This window comes from Chelonia mydas, chromosome 8 (assembly GCF_015237465.2).
Source record: "Chelonia mydas isolate rCheMyd1 chromosome 8, rCheMyd1.pri.v2, whole genome shotgun sequence".
NCBI lineage: Eukaryota > Metazoa > Chordata > Testudines > Cheloniidae > Chelonia > Chelonia mydas.
Genome location: NC_057854.1, coordinates 94,804,733 through 94,825,209, shown reverse-complemented (window position 1 = coordinate 94,825,209; position 20,477 = coordinate 94,804,733). Strand labels below are relative to the sequence as shown.

Sequence of the window (20,477 nt, the reverse complement as noted above, 5' to 3'; positions counted from 1 at the left end):
ACTGAAGTTTTTGACAAGATTCTCAGGTATTAAGTGCTGTGAAGCCTGATGCATAATATTTTATATGTCCTTTATTTAACTAGGGGCTAAAATTATACCAATGGAATTTATTAATTCCTTGAGCCTAATTAAATATATTCATTTATGTGGGTGTGAGTCAAGTTGTGTTGTGTTCACCCCTCAATGCAGAGCAAATGTTGGTATTAACATTGATAGGGAGACTAGTCTTGTGAAAAAATAGTACATTTGAGGGAGAATAATTAGAGTGCGAATCAGTCTGTAAATAAGGAGAAACTTCCTCTGATCAAAAAGGTATCTCTGAAAAATTTAACCAATCCCCTGGTGTAATGAAAAACTGATGCAAAGAATAAAATAGAACTAGGTTAATAGAGATCTGCAAAGGGGCAAAAATGGATTGGTGCCTTTTCTTCATGCTTCATGATATGTAAAGAAGGGCTAAAAATGTAGATTTTTAAGAGTTTTTTTTTTTTTAATTGTTTTCCTGCTTGTGTTTTTAAGTTAAAGTTAGGAATGTCATGTCTGGTCTTCCCTGGTTTTGCTGGAGGATGTGTTAAACACCTCAAATGTGCATTGTGAGCTTTCTCTGCCCTTCGTTGAAGACTTGGGTAGGAGAGTCATATATTTAATAAAGACCTCAGAAAAGCTCAGGGAGTTGAATTAAATAATTGTTAGCCAAAACTGTGTTCTGTTTAGTTTTGCTAAGGTTACTAGGTCACTGTTGTCTCTTCTGTAGGCTGGGGAGTGCATCTAGGGGTGTTGAAAATTCAGGGCTTGTAGGTGGAACAGGAAATTTTCCTCCATATCAATGTTCTGGAGCTCAGAGCCATTTGCAATGCCTGCATAGATGCTACATGACTAGATGGGAAGGAGGAACAGTGTTTGGAAGCTCTTTGATAAGTGTTGCTTAACAGCTGCAAGCCCTCTTCTAGGGTGACTTATTTGGTCAAGTGGAGGTGTTTTTCAGTTTGGTCGCTTGCTCTGGAAAGTCAGCCGATGCTGTATTCAGGATATTTTGGAGTACCTATTGCGCCTTCAGTCCTCTGGTATCTTGGTCAGCTCACTGAGGGTTCACTTGGCAGCTATCTTTGCTTTTCATCTGCCCACCCAAGGGAAGTCAGTTTTCTCAAACTCCATGGTGGTGAGGTTTTTAAGGGAAATCATTCATCTTCACCTGCATGTGGAAGAGCCTGTTCCCTTGTGGGACCTTCATACTGTCATGGCTGTCCTTATGAGTCCTCTGTTTGAGCCACTGGCAACCTGTTCTCTGTCCCTCCTGTGCCAGAAGACAGCCTTTCTTGTAGTTGTAACATCTGCAAGGAGAGTATGCAAGCTTCAGGCCTTAATGGCAGAGCCCCTATGTACACAGTTTTTCAAGGATAAAGTGACCCTATCGCCACATCCAATTTTTTTGTCAAAAGTGTTTTTGCAGTTTCACTTTAACCAAATTATTTATTTACTGATTTCCTTTCCTAAACTGCACTCCAATGTGGATGAACAACAATTTTACACATGAGAAGTGAGACAAGGCTTGGCATTCTATCTGGAGAGACTGACTTTTCAATCACCTCATATGTTTGTCTCTTATGCGGATCGTATGAGGTGTCAGGCAATCTCTGTGGAAATGATTTCCAGGTGGATAACTTCTTACATTACATCAGCATATGCAGTAGCTCAGATCATGCCTTCACAGAGGTTGCAAGCTCATTTGATGAGAGCCCAAGCGATGCTGATAGTGTTCCTCAGTGATTAGTCATGCCTGACTAATCTAATTGCCTTCTATGACAAGATAACTGGCTCTGTGGATGAGGGGAAAGCAGTAGATGTGTTGTTCCTTGACTTTAGCAAAGCTTTTGACACAGTCTTCCACAGTATTCTTGCCAGCAAGTTAAAGAAGTATGGGCTGGATGAATGGACTATAAGGTGGATAGAAAGCTGGCTAGATTGTCGGGCTCAACGGGTAGTGATCAATGGCTCCATGTCTAGTTGTCAGCCGGTATCAAGTGGAGTGCCCCAAGGGTCGGTTCTTGGGCCAGTTTTGTTCAATATCTTCATTAATGATCTGGAGGATGGTGTGGATTGCACCCTCAGTAAGTTTGCAGATGACACTAAACTGGGAGGAGAGGTAGATACGCTGGAGGGTAGGGATAGGATACAGAGGGCCCTAGACAAATTGGAGGATTGGGCCAAAAGAAATCTGATGAGGTTCAACAAGGACAAGTGCAGAGTCCTGCACTTAGGACGGAAGAATCCCATGCACCGCTACAGACTAGGGACCGAATGGCTCGGCAGCAGTTTTGCAGAAAAGGACCTAGGGGTTACAGTGGACAAGAAGCTGGATATGAGTCAACAGTGTGCTCTTGTTGCCAAGAAGGCCAATGGCATTTTGGGCTGTATGAGTAGGGACATTGCCAGCAGATCTAGGGACGTGATCATTCCCCTCTATTCGACATTGGTGAGGCCTCATCTGGAGTAGTGTGTCCAGTTTTGGGTCCCACACTACAAGAAGGATGTGAAAAAATTGGAAAATGTCCAGCGGAGGGCAACCAAAATGATTAGGGGACTGGAACACATGACTTATGAGGAGAGGCTGAGGGAACTGGGATTGTTTAGTCTGCGGAAGAGAAGAATGAGGGGGGATTTGATAGCTGCTTTCAACTACCTGAAAGGGGGCTCCAAAGAGGATGGATCTAGACTGTTCTCAGTGGTAGCAGATGACAGAACGAGAAGTAATGGTCTCAAGTTGCAGTGGGAGAGATTTAGGTTGGATATTAGGAAAACCTTTTTCACTAGGAGGGTGGTGAAGCACTGGAATGCATTACCTAGGGAGGTGGTGGAATCTCCTTCCTTTGAAGTTTTTAAGGTCAGGCTTGAGAAAGCCCTGGCTGGGATGATTTAGTTGGGGATTGGTCTTGCTTTGAGCAGGGGGTTGGACTAGATGAACTCCTGAGGTCCCTTCCACCCTGATATTCTATGATTCTATGATATGTCAGTATTTGACATTTGAAGGGCTGTTGCCTGGTGTTCTGTACGTGTTTTTATCAGACACTATGTGATTGCCATGGTGTCAAGGTCAGATGCAAACTTTGGGAAGCCTGTCCTGCAGTCATTCTTTAGTAGACTCTGAGCCCCTCCTCCTACAAGTTCTGCTTGTGAGTCACCTGAATGGAATGTGTGTCTGCAGGCACTTAAAGAAGAAAAGACAGTTACTTGCCTTTATTGCAACTATTGTTCTTTGAGATGTGGGTGCAGATGTGTATTCCATGATCCATCCTTTGTCATCTCTGCATCAGAGTCTCTATTCTTGATGTTCGATGTGACGTTCGATGTGAAGGGCAGTGCTGCTCTTAAATAGCCAGGAGAGAATTAGAGCCACAGGGCATGACCACAGCCCCTCTGGGTACTGGGGAAGAAAATTCTCTGCTTCGGTGCACTGGGCATGCACATGCCTGTGTGGAATACACATTTGCACCCACATCTCGAAGAACAACCGTTATAGTATAGGTAAATAACCACCTTTTCTCTCTTTCCTCCCCATATTCTGTTTCTCAGCAATGGGCTGAGTGGTCTTTTTTTCTTTCCCGTTTGGTTTTGTCTTCCCTTTTTGAGCATTGGCAGCAAGTGATGTAGTTTAACTAATTCACTACTACTTTGTATACCTGACAAAAAACATTTCCAGTGCTGTTCCATGTACTATGTATGGCCCTGTTGAAAATTGATGTTAGTTACATTAGAACATTGCCCAGTGGTTTAATACAGTGCTAAATCTATAAAATTAACAGAGTATCAACTAGCAAGGCCATCTGATGCAAACAGGAGGGAGCTGCTACTTGGAAGCCTTGCCAGACCTGGGCATCCAATGAAAAAGTTTTTCTGGGGTGAGTCTTGACCTAACATTCTAAGACTTTAACATATATGTGTAATACAGAAAAACTGATGTCTTAACAATATGAGATTCTTTAGTATTTCACCAAACTCTGGTGCTAGCTGAAATATGGGAAAGCAATTCTGCATTCTGAATACTGTAAACTTCAGGGTAAAAAGTGCTACATGAATTGAAGATATTTTCAACTCCAGCCTTGCTATTTGCCTCATACCCATTCATGGTAACTTATGGTTAGTGTCGTATAGGGCAGCTGTGGTTCACGTAGCCTCCCTTATCCTTATGTCTTATCCATTATAAATCTTGGAAAAATAGTATTTGCATCTTGGATGTAAAAGACAAGGTCACTGTGGGCTCACAAGGAAGGTTTTTCAAAGCAGTTGGTTCAGCCTCAGAGCTGTAACAGCAGCTGAGTGACAGTTTCACAGCCATTGTACAGCCTTGTGAGTAGGGGTGGGTTGAAGAGAGAATTCACTTTCCCCCTTTCACACAATACAGTCCCTGTAAAACCAAACCCCATATGTGCTACTGTGCATTAATTAGAAGGTAGAACTAGCCTTAGATCCTGTCAACTTGCAGTCTAGTCTTTCAAAAAAAAAAACCAAGTTTTAGGTGCTACACCTACTTCTGAATCTCTTCTGACATTTTTTGTGGGTTATAGTAACATTTTCCTTTAATCATGTTTTTCTCTCCCATGTTATGAAAGACTCATACAAACAGGGTAAACAGTGAAATTGGCTATGCACAAGGGTCTGTGTAGTGCACAAAATGAATAAACTGCAAAATACAGAAAAATATATTGTCTCTAATCTTTGTTACAGTACTCTTAAGAGTTTCTTATAACAATAGGAGATTAAAAAACTTCAGAGAAGAGTAATTTTTAAAATTGCTGTCCCTGGAACTCTGAATTTCCTGGCAGTCATTGTATTTAACCACAATATTAATATTAGTTAAAACTTTTTTTCCTATGTATGTATTTTATCTCAGTATTTGTTCATGTATTCATGGCCTGAACATTCTGTGCTCCATCATGCATTCCTTGCACATCCAAAACTGTGAAATTCTTGTGCATAAGGATTTCAAGATTAGATTCTGAGATTAGATCTTGTGATTAGAAAAGCACTAGTAATGTGAGGCCAAATAGCTACTTTTTTTAACATTTACAGGTAATGCAGACACACTAAAGCATGAACCTAAAAAGAGTAATACAGATATCTACACCAGACTGAGGGATTTTTGGCAGCACTATTACTCTGCTCACTTTATGAACTTAGTTGTCCAGTCTAAAGGTAACATCATTTGTTGCTTAAATACAAATTCTTACATGCTGCTTTAAAGTAGAGGACTGTTTCAGCTCAGAACTTACACTTTGCTGCTCATTAGGTAACGATGATTCTACTGTAGTCACCTGTATTCGTTTATAAACCCATAGAAAATGCCAGTGCTTAGCTTTTTTTCTATTTAAATTCCCTGGTAATGGTGATTGAGATCTAAGCATCAAGACTGAAATACCTGATCTCCTGGGAACCACACATTTGAATCCCAGCAGGACTGTCTCAGCTCTTTTTGTGGTCCATTCACTGATTTCAAAATAGTTTACTATTTGTGGGTCTTTTGGTGAGACCTTAATACAGAGAAGTTGTCTTCTCTATGTGGATATTAGTGGTCCCATGGTTATTTTTTTAAATTGGAGTATAGGCTTGTCCATGGCCAAAACTCTTGCCTGCAGACAGCTCTGGAGTGTGCTGTACAGAAATGGATTCATGCTTTTGGTTCCTTTGGGCTGAAAGACACAATAAATGTGACTCTCTAGGAGGCCTTGGGCAAGTTGCTTAATCTCTGTATTTCTCAGTTTCTCATCTGTAAAATGGGGGATGATAATGCACTCTGTCATGTCTGTTTACATTGTAAGCTCTTCAGGGCATGGATTGTTTTGTACTCTATATATGCAGAGTACTTAGCATAATTACTAATTGCACCAAAAAATTCAAAATTCTGCATACTTTGTCAAAATAATGCAATATAATCACACCGGTTTCAATGGTTTTGGTAATTTATTTAGACTACAATACAGAAAAAAGTCACAATAACTATTCAGTATTTCCTAAACGCATGAAAGTTAAGTTACAAGCACTTGGTAACTAATACTCTGCATTGCAGTTATAATCCTGGATTTTCATTTAAATTACATTACAGAATACTAAACAGCAATAAAAAAAAAAGTAGAATGTCATTTTAAATTGCTCAGACTTTCACACATGAAAGTCATACAGTTTTGCTAATCATTGTCCTGGACCTGGCTGGGTACTTTGGGAAGTGCTTGGTTCTGATTGTCCTGACATTTTATTGACTGCTTGGTAAATGTTTTATTTGCTCTCAGAGTCTTTTTGAAATGGATAAGTAAAATAAATCCTGAGCTGTAATCTAACCCCATTGTGCCACTTTGGCACAGGAAAAAATTGAGAAAGCACATAGATCTTCCTAGCTGAGGATTCCCTTACTGTCATTTATAATAATGCTCCTTTACATCGCTTTGGCAATGTAGGGGCCTTAAAACTTCCACAGGTTTTATGCTCCTGGGGGAATTGATTGAGAATGGGAACAGTTAACTAACAATAGGAACTTTAACAATGTTACTATGTAGGCAGGCTGCTACATTTCTGCCTCAGAGAAGGAGACCAATTAACCATCAACAGCAACGTTAACAACCTTACTACACTGAGGCTGCTACATTTGTGCCTCAGAGAATGAGATCAATTAACTCAGGCAAGCTGCTACATTTCTGCCTCTAGCCTTCCTTGGGCATAATAAAAATCCCTACCCTTCCATGCCAGCAAGTTGTAGTTGCAAGAGAGAGGGACAGTCTCTTTCTCTAGCTTGTTGGCATGCACGTACGCCCAGTCCTGACTCTCCTTCCCCCTCCCCTCTCCCCTGACAGTGATCAAGCACGCAGGCACACATGCCCAGCTCCCCTTTCCCTCTCTGAAGCTGCTCCAGGCACACTGGAACAGACACACTGCCTGGGCTGTTGGGGAGGAGGCGTGTGTTCCCCGGCAGATTTATTTTACGTTTTTCTGCGCAGGGGCCACAGATAAATGTGGCCCCACAGGGGCGCAGAATTCTGTCAGGAGTACATAATGGTGCCCCAGTTTTGGTTAGGGGATCTTGATGCTACCATAATTGTAACGGATACTGTGTTTCGGTGCATTGCCTGAATATTTGCAAATATATTTGGGTAATATTTGCAAAAAGCAGGACTATGTGAACAGAAGTTCTGCAACTATGGCTAGTCATTGGGAAGAAATGCATAGAAGTCAGTAACCACGCTGCTTATTTTCATAGTCCCATATCTGTTGAAGAAAATATTTTCTTTTTGATTTACATAATCACTATAGCTATGCTACAGGAACCACTGATGTACTAGCTACGATGCAGAACTCTTGGTACCGACACTTTCTCTATTCAAAATTTTTGTCAAGTTGTTAACATTTAAGTATTGTATTCCTTCCTTTATAAGGAAAAAGGAAAAAATGCTTCCGATTTGACACTCTATAACATGTGTGACCATAGGCACCACTGTATTCAGACCCTACACACTGCTGCAATGATATTTGTACAAAGTATGTCTTGTGGGATATCATGTAAAAGCTAATAACATGCTGGCTATGAATATCAGTGTAAAGTGCATGTGTTAACCTTATATGTGAAGCTATAAATTCCCTCTGTGTGATGTTACTAGAACATGTTTAAGACAAGACAGCCTAACCTAGGCAAAGATGATAAACAGGTCTGCCCTAAACAAAGCAATGTGGGTTTATCTCTTTGTTCAAGTTGCAGAGTAACAGCCATGTTAGTCTGTATTCGCAAAAAGAAAAGGAGTACTTGTGGCACCTTAGAGACTAACCAATTTATCTGAGCATGAGCTTTCGTGAGCTACAGCTCACTTCATCGGATGAAGTGAGCTGTAGCTCACGAAAGCTCATGCTCAAATAAATTGGTTAGTCTCTAAGGTGCCACAAGTACTCCTTTTCTTTTTGTTCAAGTTGGTTTCTCTCACCCCCAGTCTGCTTTCCAGCTTTTTACTGGCCGGTCTGTCTAGGACTCATTACAGAGCTCAGATTGCTTGGTTTCTTTGTCTTCTTAAGATGAAGGATAAAGACGGAGTCTTTCTCTGTTCCTTATATTCCCAAAGGGATGTCTTTGTCTTACAAGTGAGGAAGGCCTCTTGGGAATTCAACCTCCTGTCTCTCTTTGGGGTGCAAGAGCTATGTTAATTCTCTGTCTCTCAAGTCCAGACTCAGGATAACCCTGGCTGGTTTAGCTCAATATCTTTGTCTACTGCTAATATGTAAATTGAGGTAAACTCACATTCCTTTGTCTAGGACAGACCAGTTTATCACCTTTACCTAAGCTAGACTGTCTTATCTTAAGCATATTTTAATAGCATCATAAAGAGGGAATAACTTGAAATATAAGGTTAACGTTCATTTTACGATGATATTTATAGCCAGTATGTTACTAGTTTTTATATGATACCTCACAAGATATATTTTGTACAAATAATATTGCAGTAGGGTGTAAATTCAGTAATGCCTAGGGTCACCATATGCTGCTCAGGTGCACAAATGCACAGATGTACCCCTTTTGGAGACCACTTCATTATTTATACTGTGCTTGAGAAGGTTGAGCGGATCTGCTATGCTATAAGGATCTAGCAAATCATAAAGCCACGGGTGCCACCTAATCTCTCAGTTGTAGTTCTAATGGACACATATGACCATCATCAAAGCATAATCCAAAAACAGGTTTCTATGGGATTTGGTAAAATTGGGGAAATCAGCCCAACAGGCTTTGAAGTTTACCCTCTGGGTCTATCTAGCATTACTGAATACAGATTTGCAGGCTCTGAGTCTGTTTAGTCTGGGTCCCTCAAGCTAATTTGGATTAATGGTGGAAGATTTTTCAACCTGCCTTTTCCTGAAAACTTGGCTCCATGCTTGTCAGTGAGTTACATTTCTAGCTTTTTTTTTTTTTTTTCTTTCCTTACTAGAAACTTTGGATACTTTGGAGAAGTGGGTGAAGGAACTCTTTTCACAGATTCCAAATAAGTAAGATACTTTACTGATGCAAAAAGAATCTGATGTGTGGTGTTGGCCTTGATGCTAGAGGCTGATAGATGTCTGCTACACCTATGCTTGTGCCTCCTTTGTTGGGTGGAGAATTATAGTCTGCATTTGAGGTGTACTAAATGTTATGACTTCGCTTTGTGTAAAAGATAATTAGTACAAAATACAAATTGAGAGAGTAGTTTGTAGTGTTTTATATGGCTGTAACAGATTTTAAATGTGGGTTTTCAAAGTAATTCAATGCAATACTATCCATTGAAGTGTGCTGTCTAAGATTTGGACACTCTATGCAAATTTTGTTGTATCTGATAATTGTTGGGATCCTAAGATGTGTCCCCTTAATTCAAAATATAATTATATATGACACAAAATGTTTCAGTTTGTGCCCAGAAATGACTGTCATTATTCCCTCATCTCATAGCTACTATTTTGGTGTGTTTGCTGTGATGTAATATCATAGTTAACGCTACATTTATGTCATGGAAGTCACGGAATCCGTGACTTCCAGAGATCTCCCTGACATTTTCTGCTTCAGCCCCTGGGACCCAGGGACTGGAGCTGGCAGTCAGAGGGGCCCCAGCAGGTTCCAGCGACAGGTGACAGCTTCCTCAGGGTCCCCCTGCAGGGTTCTAGTGATAAGCAACAGCCTCGTGCTTGGGGATGGGAGAATCCCAGAGCTCCCAGCCTGGTGGTGAGGGAAACCATGGAGCCGCAGCAGCAGAAGTCACAGACAGGTCACGGCTTCTGTGAATTTTTGTTTATTGCCCGTGACCTGTCTGTGACTTTTACTAAAAATAACCATGACAAAAGCTTAGCCTTAATCATAGTCAAGTGATTGGCTAACAAACACTTCTTGAAACTGCATGTCCCTGCTTACAAGACCATGGTTATTTAAAAATGGATAAGGAAACAAAAGTGTGTCCTGTTAGCTTTTCCATTAGAAACATAAGAGGGTGAAAAACCCAAGGATGCTTTCACAGCCCACAAGGCTCTCAGCCGTGTGTGTATGGAGGGTCTGTGTACGTGTTTTGGTGATTCTTATCTACTTACCATAATTCTGAGTCTCCACTTTCCCCATAGTGTGATCTTGCAGCCACTTTTATATGTTACCATTGGTTCCCCTTTCTCCTTGGGAAGTCAGTGAAGCTGCATTAACTCCTTTTCCCCAGAATGTGGGTAATGCTTGAGGCTGACTGACTGGCAAATGTAATGTTCTGTACTAAATGTAAAAGGGCTAAGTATTGTGGTACAGACCAAATATTTCTCCTAGTTTATTTCAGCACAAGTATTAAGAAACCATACATCACTCGTGTATTGGGTGGTCTTGTGGCAGCACAATGGCATCAGATTGTCCATAATTCCACTTCCCTTTATTTTAAAATAAATCACCTTGTGCTTGCTTTTCCTCCTATTATAAAGTGTTACACTTTATTGTCTTTTACAGTTTATTGGTGTTGTGCAGGAAACATGCTACAGATGCACAGCTATTTTGTTCTCTTCACAGGCATAAATCTGGAAGGCATTTTATTTTGCTAATGCATTTCTGTGCAAGCAAATCTGCGAAGGCGTTTGATTGGGGCCTCTCCCAGAGGCAAGGTGCAAATCTTTGTGTGACCTTACTCACACTCCTGAAAATGACATGGCACAGATTTTTGGAGGTTCAGTGCCACAAGTGGAGGGAACTGGAGGAATAGATGATATGCCCATAACTAGAGTGTGTGTTTGTGGAGGTGGTCAGGGAAATAGTGGCTGTTAAGTTTTCTATTAATCGGGATGGAGTGGATCTTGTGATGTTCCCTAATTCAATGTCACATCAAAGGAGGAAATATTCTGGTTCCATTAAAAGATCAGGTTTTTATCATTTCAGAACTATGGGCACAGAGCATCTTATACTCTCCCCTTTGTTGTCCTATATCATGAACAATAAACATCATGCTATAATTTTCTTTTGTTTTTGAAGTGGTTTATCCAAACCGAACTTTGGCCATCTGACACAGCCTTTTGACACACCTGAATTTTACAAGCTTTACAGAGGCAAGTGACCTTGGTGTCTTCTGTGTTAAGTGTTCTGAATATGTATTAAATATACCACTGTGTAGATTCTTATTTCTTTGGGTTTTAGAATGGTTGATTTACCATCATTGAATTAATATATGTAGTTTTTTGAATCTTCCCCACCCTTTCTACAGCAAGTAAAATCTCTTGCCCGTTGCTGTTTCATAGTATTAAAGAGACAGGAATAATCATGCATTTGCATTACCATTTATAAATTTCTTCCTGTTCAGTTGTTCCAATCAGAAATGTTCATTCACTGAGCATTGCCTGGGGACTACCACCACAGGAGAGACATTACAGGTAAGATGGCACTACATCTTTTTGATGTCACACTCTAAGTATAGATGAGTATTTATGAAGAATCAAATAACCAAGACTTTCTCTCCTGTTAAATTCAGCAAGAAAGAATCATTCCATGAAATGAAAACATTTTGTGATCTTTGATTTTTGGAATAGCATAGTGTGAATGGAATATGAGTGACCATTTATTATAACATGCATACGAATATTAAAAAATTGCAATGAATCATACAAGATTTGACATGTAAAGTATCAGTAGACAAATTATGATTTGCTAAGTATGATGATCTTGTTTATATGTATGTGTCATCTTTGTATCCTAAGTTTTTATATATATATGCACAGTATATCTGCATCTCAAACCTGCGCTCTGTTTCTGGGTGACATCCCCAGACAGACTGGCATCAGCATTATATAGCCTGTTTGATGGCCCATCAAGAGCAATCAGCTGTAGAATGAACCCATTGAGAGAAGCCAGGGGCTACACTCATGGAGGTCGTGGAAGTTACAGATTCCGTGACTTTCTGTGACGTCGGTGACTTCTGCAGCAGCGCCGTGCGGCTGGCCAAGGAGCTGCCTGAGCAGCTCGGGCAGCCCCCGGGTAAGACTCACTGGCTGCTGCTGGGGCAGTCTCTGGGCCCACCCGCCCCCCAGCAGCAGGTGTTGGGGGGGTGGCCTCGGGGTTGGAGCTGGGGGGGGGCTCCTCTCCCTCAGCTCCTAGCTCCACTTGCTGCCTCTGCCCGCAGGCACCGCCCTGATAGATCCCATTGACCACGGTTCCCAATCAATGGGAGCTGCAGAACCGGGGCTTGGGGCAGAGCGAAGGCAGCACGTGGAGCTAGGAGCTGGGGCTGCCGCTTCCCAGGAGCTGGTTAGGGAACCTGCCTCAGCCCCACCAACCCCCAGCACCTGCGTCGGCTCCCCGGGCCGCAATTCCCCTCCCGTACCCAGAGCACCTGCGCTCCCCTCCCCAGCACCCACGGCACCCCCTGGGCTGTGACTTGCACACGAACACCTGCAGCCCCCTCCACAGCACCTGCAGCGCCCCCCAAGTTCCTCCCACCCCCAGTTTTAGTCATGGGTATTTTTAGTAAAAGTCATGGACAGGTCACGGGGCTCATGCATTTTTGTTTACTGCCCGTGACCTATCCATGACTTTTACTGAAAATACCCATGACTAAAACTTAGCCTTACTTATGAGTCAGCAGGACATATAGGGACGTGCTTGTGGACAGGGGACTCCAAGAGCTTTTCCATGCCCATGTGCTGTGAGCTTGTGTTTGGGACAAAGGATGTACAAGTCACATGGCAAAGAATATAAAAAGGCAGCTACACTTTCTCCATTTTGTCTTCAGTTCTGCTTCTCACCTCTGGAGTAACTTCTCTACAAACTGAAGCTTTGAACAAAGGACTGAATGACCCATCCAAGCTTTGGGTGTGTTCCAGAGCGATTTAACATGCCAGCAAACCCACCAATGCTGCTAAGAATCTGATGCATACATATGACTTCAGAGTCCATATCTGTTTGCTTTGGCCATTTAACAACTTCTTTGCTTTGCTTTGCTTTGCTTTTACAGTAAATCTTTAGTTTTAGATACTAAAGGATTGGCTTCCAGCATAGTATTTTGGGTAAGATTCAAACTAATATTGATCTGGTAATGTGGCTAGCTTTTTGGGGATCAGAAGAACATTTTGTATGGTGAATAGAGTTTTAAAGAACTTCTCACTTTACTGGACCTATTTGCTGATTGGGAGCCAGAGACTGGGATGCAATAAAGGGGGCTCTGTGATTTCTTCCCCCCCCCCCCGCAGCTTCTTGATATCCAGTGTGGGGGATCAGGAGCATGGTTTGTGGCTGATTGGGGAATCTAACCTACAGTGTTCACCACCGTTTTTGGAGACTCTGTTCTCCTTTTTGCAGCCTGCCCATACCTGGTATTTTCAGTGTGGGCTACCTCAGGCACCTTGGGTCACACATGGTAAATTGTTAACAGTTTTAGGAGTAACAGACATACTATCTTCTTTCTGTTGTTGCTCTTCATTTTACAGGCTGTTAGCTAGAACTTGTGGTTTGCAGAATCTTGTGCTGTGGTGTGACAAGACGTCTTTGAATAGGTTCTCTTTGATGCTACATGGTTTTTAAGGCTTGCTTTTCATACTCCTACTCTTTGGAATTCATTGTTCAAAAGTTAATTTTCTGATATACAGCACTTATAAATCCATGTTGTACTTTTGATATTGCTGTAGTAACAAGTGGAAAGGTATGCAATAAAGTCTGGTTTCTTCAGAGTCAAACTGTAGATGTGTTGAATGTAATATCTGTTTATAATATGTTTGCAGCCATATTACTTTAGTCTGTGATCCAATCAACTTTTATAAACAAATTGGGCCTGGTCTGTCCCTGGACAGAAGACCTCCAAAGAAAGCCTAGTAGCCCATGAAGTTGTGTTGGTGATACACTGAGTAACACAATTCTCTCAGATTCTGTTCTTAACCCCATTATTACTGGGCATTTCCTTTTGAATCAGTGGTAGGAGGCACAACGTTGCTGGAGGTGATGTCTTTGTAGTGAGACTTACAATAAAACCTCAGAGTTACAGACATCTTGGGAATGGAACTTGTAACTCTGAAATGTTCGTAACTCTGGTTGTTCTTTCAAAAGTTTACAGCTGAACGTTGGCTTAATGCAGCTTTGGAACTTTACTATGCAGAAGAAAAATGCCTTCCCTTTATTTTTTAGTAGTGTACGTTTAACACAGAACTGTACTGTATTTGCTATTTTTTGTGTGTCTCTGCTGCTGCCTGATTGTGTACTTCCAGTTTCAAATGAGGTTGACTGGTCAGTTTGTAACTCTGGCGTTCGTAACTCTGAGGTTCTACTGTAAAACAAAGGTCATGACTATCTGTGTTTGTTCAAATGTTGTGGCATTTTCAGCCAAAGTATAGTTGTTAACTTCAGCAGCCTGGCTAACTTTCAGATCAGTAACGGTATTCTACCTATCTAAATTCCTTTGTATTTTCAAAGGGTACAATCTCTTTTTCATAGCATTGCTGTTTAAAGGTGACACTTCAATAGTGGGTGAGGTGGGCAGTGAATTTATAATTGTTTGTCTAGTGATTTGGAATCTTTGGATGAAAGATGTTATCTAAATATCTGTATTTTGATTTGCTAATTATTAATCTATATTAGAGTTTTACATTTCTTTAACTCTTTTTAGGGTGAAGCCACTTCACTATATCTCCTGGCTGGTAGGACATGAAGGCAAAGGCAGTGTTCTTTCCTTTCTTCGGAAAAAGTATGTATTTCTTTAAATGTGAGACTTTAATATTGTGTGCATTGAAATAAAGAGTGAAGGCGGAAATATTTCCTCAAATAAAAATTTAAAAATGTGATCTACAAAGCTTGAGACAAACTCAGTGATTCTCTTTAAAACCTGTAGTAGTCATGTGACTCAAGCAATGCAAAATACTCTGAAAATGTACCCGGTGGTGTCTTTAGTTCTAATACAAGAAATGTAACTACAAGAGAATCTCCAGAGCAACACTGAAAGCACTTTAGCTGAAAACTTGCATTTTCAGAATTTTTTTGCATTTTTGAATTTCAGTGCTTTGTGTTCTTGTAGAAAGCTATATTCTTCCTTTTTGCTTTAGATTAACTTTTAAATTCCTTAAAGTGGCCTCCATTAGGCAGGTCCGAAATAAGCTTGAACAATGATGCTGTGATTATAATTAGACTTCAAGAAGGTTTTTAACTGGAATAATTAATAGTGGGTATAACTCTTCAATAGATTTTGGGCTCTTGCGTTATATGGGGGAAATGGTGAGACAGGATTTGAACAGAACTCCACCTACTCTATATTCAGCATTTCTGTGACATTGACTGATGAAGGTTACAAGCACTTCTATGAGGTAAAATTCCATTGTAGCTTGGATTTCTTACCATTGTGCTATGTCCAAAAGTTAAAGAAAGTTCATCAGTTTGTCCTTTGGTCTTCAGGTTGCGCATGTTGTGTTCCAGTATCTGAAAATGTTGCAGAAAAGAGGGCCAGATAAAAGGTAACTTGGTTTGAATCAAGTGATCATGATGCCAGAAATCACTGGGGTTTTCCCTCTTTTCCATCCTTTTCTGCATTATAGTGTGCTTTTTCTTTTTGGATAAATAGATATTAGAGCAGATGCAATGAGAAAATGGTGGAAAATGACATTGTTTTAAAAAAAAAAAAGGAAGAATTAGTTGTAGGTCACCATAAAAACGCAGTGTGACAAACAGAAGGGAAATGGTAACTGTCACCAACTGGGGTTTGCCAACCACACTCACATCTATGAATGAATCTATGAATCACATGTTGCAAAGAAAGTAACTACAGGGTTAACAAAAAACTAGGGCTGTTGATTAATTGCAGTTAACTCACACAATTAACTAAAAAAAATTAATCATGATTAATCGCACTTTTAATCTCACTGTTAAACAATAGAATGCCAATTGAAATTTATTAAATATTTTTGGATGTTTTTCTACTTTTTCAAATATATTGATTTCAATTACAACACAGAATACTAAGTGTACAGTGCTCATTTTATATTTTTTATTACAAATATTTGCACTGTAAAAATGATAAACCAAAGAAACAGTATTTTTCAATTCACAAGTACTGTAGTACAGTCTCTTTATCGTGAAAGTGCAACTTACAAATATAGATTTATTTATTTATTTTTGATTACATAACTGCACTCAAAAACAAAACAATGCAAAACTTTAGAGCTTACAAGTTCACAAAGTCCTACTTCTCGTTCAGCCAATCGCTAAGGCAGACAAGTTTGTTTACATTTATGGGAGATAATGCTGCCCACTTCTTATTTACACTGTCACCAGAAAGTGAGAACAGGCTTTCGCATGGGACTTTTGTAGCCAGCATTACAAGGTATTTACGTGACAGATATGCTAAACATTCATATGCCACTTCATGTTTCGGCCACCGTTCCAGAGGACATGCTTCCCTGCTGATGACGCTTATTTAAAAAAAAAATGTTAATTAAATTTGTGACTGAACTCCTTGGGGGAGAACTGTATGTCTCCGTCTCTATTTTACCCGCATTCTGACATATATTTCATGTTATAGCAGTCTCGGATGATGACTCAGCACATGTTCATTTTAAGAACACTTTCGCTGCAGTTTTGACAAAATGCAAAGAAGGTACCAATGTGAGATTTTTAAAGCTAGCTACAGCACTCAACCCAAGGTTTAAGAATCTGAAGTGCCTTCCAAAATCTGAGAGGGATGAGCATGCTTTCTGAAGTTTTAAAAGAGCAACACTCTGATGCGGGAACTACAGAATCCGAACCACCAAAAAAGAAAATCAACCCTCTGCTGGTGGCATCTGTTGTTGAGCAGAACCTGTCATCAGCTCTGAAATGGTGGTTAGAGCATGAAGGGACATATGAATCTTTAGTGCATCTGGCATATAAATATCTTGTGACACCAGCTACAACAGTGCCATGAGAACACCTCTTCTCACTTTCAGGTGAAAGTGTGAACAAGAAGCAGGCAGCATTATCTCCTGCAAATGTAAACAAACTTGTTTGTCTTAGCGATTGGCTGAACAAGAAATAGAACTGAATGGACTTGTAGGCTCTAAAGTTTTACATTGTTTTGTTTTTGAATGCAGTCATTTTTTGTCCATAATTCTACATATGTAAGTTCAACTTTCATGATAAAGAGATTGCGCTATGATACTTGTATTAGGTGAATTGAAAAATACAATTTCTTTTGTTTTTTACAGTGCAAATACTTGTAATCAAAAATAAATATAAAGTGAGCACTGTACACTGTATTCTGTGTTATAATTTAAATATATTTGAAAATGTAGAAAACATCCAAAAATATTTAAATAAATGGTATTCTGTTGTTGGTTAACAGTGTGGTTAATCACAATTAATTTTTTTAATCGCTTGACAGCCCTACAAAAAACACAACCTTAAATATTGTTACCGTACTTCATTTTCATGTGTCTGACGTAAGTACTTAATATATGCAGTGTCGTTGTAGCTGTGTTGGTTCCAGGATATTGGAGAGAGAAAGGTGGGTGAGGTAATATCTGTTACTGGACCAACTTCTGTTGGTGAGAGAGATGAGCTTTTGAGCCAGACAGAACTTTTCTTCACATCCGGGAAAGGTACTCCCAGGCTGTGATGAAAGGGCTACTTTTCCATGGTTATGCAAGCACTGGTGAATAACCAGGGATGTTTCACTGAGCTCGTCCGAGAAGGTGCATGATGCTTGCACCTTTAAGAACACATGACTATTCAGGAAGGTGCAAGCAGGGTTGTTTTTTTCCCCAGATGGTGGATTACTATTGGCAGTGTTGACATGCCAATAGTGATCTTGGCTCATGAAGCTGTACAGTGGCCTCCTTGACAACTTCAAGGAAAGATTCAGCTACTGGCTCAGCAGGTACAGAATGACAGTTGTGTGTGCTTTTGGCAGATTAAAGGGACACTGGTGGTGCTTCCTCATTAGATTACATCTCAGTGAGAAAAATATCCCAATGGTTATAGTTTCCTTTTGTGTCCTGCATAATAATTGTGAGGTGGTAGGTGAAAAGTTGCCACTGAGGAGGTAGAATGGCTGTCTGCTGACTTTGAACAGCCAGACAGAAGGGCCATTAGAAAAGCTTAGTGTGAAGATATGTGGCTGAGAGAGGCCTTGAAAGAACCTTAATGGTCAGCCATTTAATGTGCTCTACCTAGCCTTGAAATTTTGGGAGTGTTAGGAATTGTGTAATGCTTGCTGTGAATTTATGAATATCACACTTTAAATGGACCTATTAATTATGCTGTGCTTATTGTACATTTATAATATTACACATTGTTTTTAATTGAACCTAGGAGTTCTGTGATCCTGTTCTATTACAATTAGAATTGTCCTGTTCTTTGAGTAGTGCCATTTGTTCTGCAGTATATGTTATAAAATAGTAAAGATGAATTTATTTCCAAAATATAAAAATTTATTGTGTACCCAAAACACGGCAAAACATTAATGTGCAATTAAAAATCAATACAGTGCGCAAACATAAAGTAAATTAATGGAACAGAACTTTAAAATCAGAATGGTAGAAAACATTTGTCTCCATTTCAGTCCATTTCTGTGAAACATACTCCAACTGTATTGTCAATAAGAGTCTGTTTGCTGCCTGCGAAGCCCCATTATGTCCTGGCGAATCTCTCTCTTTTTCCTGCTGGTATTCCTGAGTCTTTCTCCTGTCTGTTCTTTTGTTCTCCAGGCTACCTGCTATATTCTTCTTCCAGGCTTTCCATGATCTGATGCAGCACAAGCTTGCAGGATCTTGGTGAACATGTCCTCCCTAGTCCTCTTCTCCTCCTCATCAGTGTCAGGTGTTCTGCAGGTGTGGCGGGGGCATCCCTTCAGGCCGCAATGATGGGAGCTACATACAAAACATCATACAAAGATGTACAAAGATTTTACATTGTAAAATGAAAATGAAAGATGTAAAATGAAAGATGAGTTTGAGAACGCCTTTCCCTTATACCTAGAAGAGTTTTAAATACGACCTGCTTATTGACACTTCAGATTTGGAGTGCCTCTGCACAGCACTGCTCTCCAGCTGCAGCCATTGTTAGTATGGCCTGCCAAGATGGGGCGGAAGTGAGGAGGGAATTGATTTGTAGTGTAAAGCAATAAAGTGTGCCTTATTTCCATGGGTACATGTACAGGGCAATGGCACTGAGCACTGGAACGCTTTTCCACAAGCAGCAGTGATTTTAACTGGTATCTCACTCTTGAGGGTCACAAAGGCACAGAGAACACAGCTACTGCTAGATTCATGAAGCCATGTGGGCTTGTGTGATGCTAGCCTGTTTACGGCAATGGTACCTGCCGTAGTCATCTCAGAGTGTTGTGGGAAAGTGTCCTACCATACAGGAAGAAGTGTAAGGCAGCCATCCCTAGGAACCTTTGGGAGAGGAGGATTGCAGAAACCTTTGGGAGAGAATTGCAGAGTAACTCTATGAAAATTCCATCAAGATCTTTCAGGAGGATACAAGGGACATCCTTATGTATATAAACAAATTGCTTTGCGTGCCTCCCCCCTTCACCTAATCCTACAGGAGAACAAAAGCAGATTCCAGCTCTGTCCCTCTTTGTTGTACCTCTACTTCTTCTCATATGAGTAAAACACTGAAAAGTAGACTACTGTGTCCTGCTAACTTGGGGTAGGGCTGGGTGCCATCTTCACATTTAAACATTTTAAGGGAGAATGCATGCACACACTTACCCGAGATACCTTCTCCTGGATTGGGCTCAGTGGTGCTCAGCTGATGGGACTAGCTAGACTGCGGTGGAGTCTCAAAGAACCTGGCTCATGGCATTTCTCTTCTCTTCCTCACTGTTCAAGGCAAGGGTCTCTCTCTTGGGCTTCATTGAGGTATCCATTGTGGTTGATGGAGATTCCACAGGCATTCCACAAAGTATGTCATGCAGCTCTTTGTAAAAGCAGCAGGATTGCAGCATGGCACTAGATCAACTCTTGCTCTCCCTGGTCTTTTGGAATGCCTGCTGCAGTTCCTTCATTTTCATGCAGCACTGCTGCTGATCCCAATTATACCTCTTCACATGCACCTCCTGTGCTATCTTTTCATAGACGTCCATGTTTTGATGACTGATATGTAGCTGCATATGCTCAGTCTCTTCTCTCCACGGGCCCTGAAGATCCAATACTTGCTGTCTACTTCAGGCAGGAGTCTATCTAAAGCAGTGATACTCAGACTGTGGCTCTTGAGCCACAAATGGCTCTTTAATGTGTCTCCTGCAGGGCTCTTTGCAGCACGATATTAAAACACTCTGTGATTTAATTATTAACAACATAGTAAAAGCATCCTTATTGGTTAACAAATTAAGTTATCAACTTGCACTAAAATTAACTTATTTGCTCTGTGTGTGTATATGTATAGAGAGAGAAAGAGACTAAATATTTCCCCAGTCATACTGTTTAAGTATGAATAGTACTATAGTAAATGAAATAATGAATTCACACTACTGTGGCTCTTTTGGGTAAAGTTGATCGCTAATTTGGATCCT

General features: G+C 40.5%; 1 protein-coding gene across 1 annotated transcript in view; it reads left to right on the top strand.

The window, feature by feature from the left end:
- The window catches only part of LOC102932297 (nardilysin), an 86,376-nt gene that overhangs the window by 21,776 nt on the left and 44,123 nt on the right, over positions 1 to 20,477 (top strand). The window contains exons 6-12 of the mRNA XM_043553148.1: positions 3,801 to 3,896; positions 8,952 to 9,009; positions 10,988 to 11,061; positions 11,313 to 11,382; positions 14,601 to 14,678; positions 15,171 to 15,291; positions 15,380 to 15,438. Coding sequence (XP_043409083.1) covers positions 3,801 to 3,896; positions 8,952 to 9,009; positions 10,988 to 11,061; positions 11,313 to 11,382; positions 14,601 to 14,678; positions 15,171 to 15,291; positions 15,380 to 15,438 — 556 coding nt within the window. The remainder of the gene's footprint in view (positions 1 to 3,800; positions 3,897 to 8,951; positions 9,010 to 10,987; positions 11,062 to 11,312; positions 11,383 to 14,600; positions 14,679 to 15,170; positions 15,292 to 15,379; positions 15,439 to 20,477) is intronic.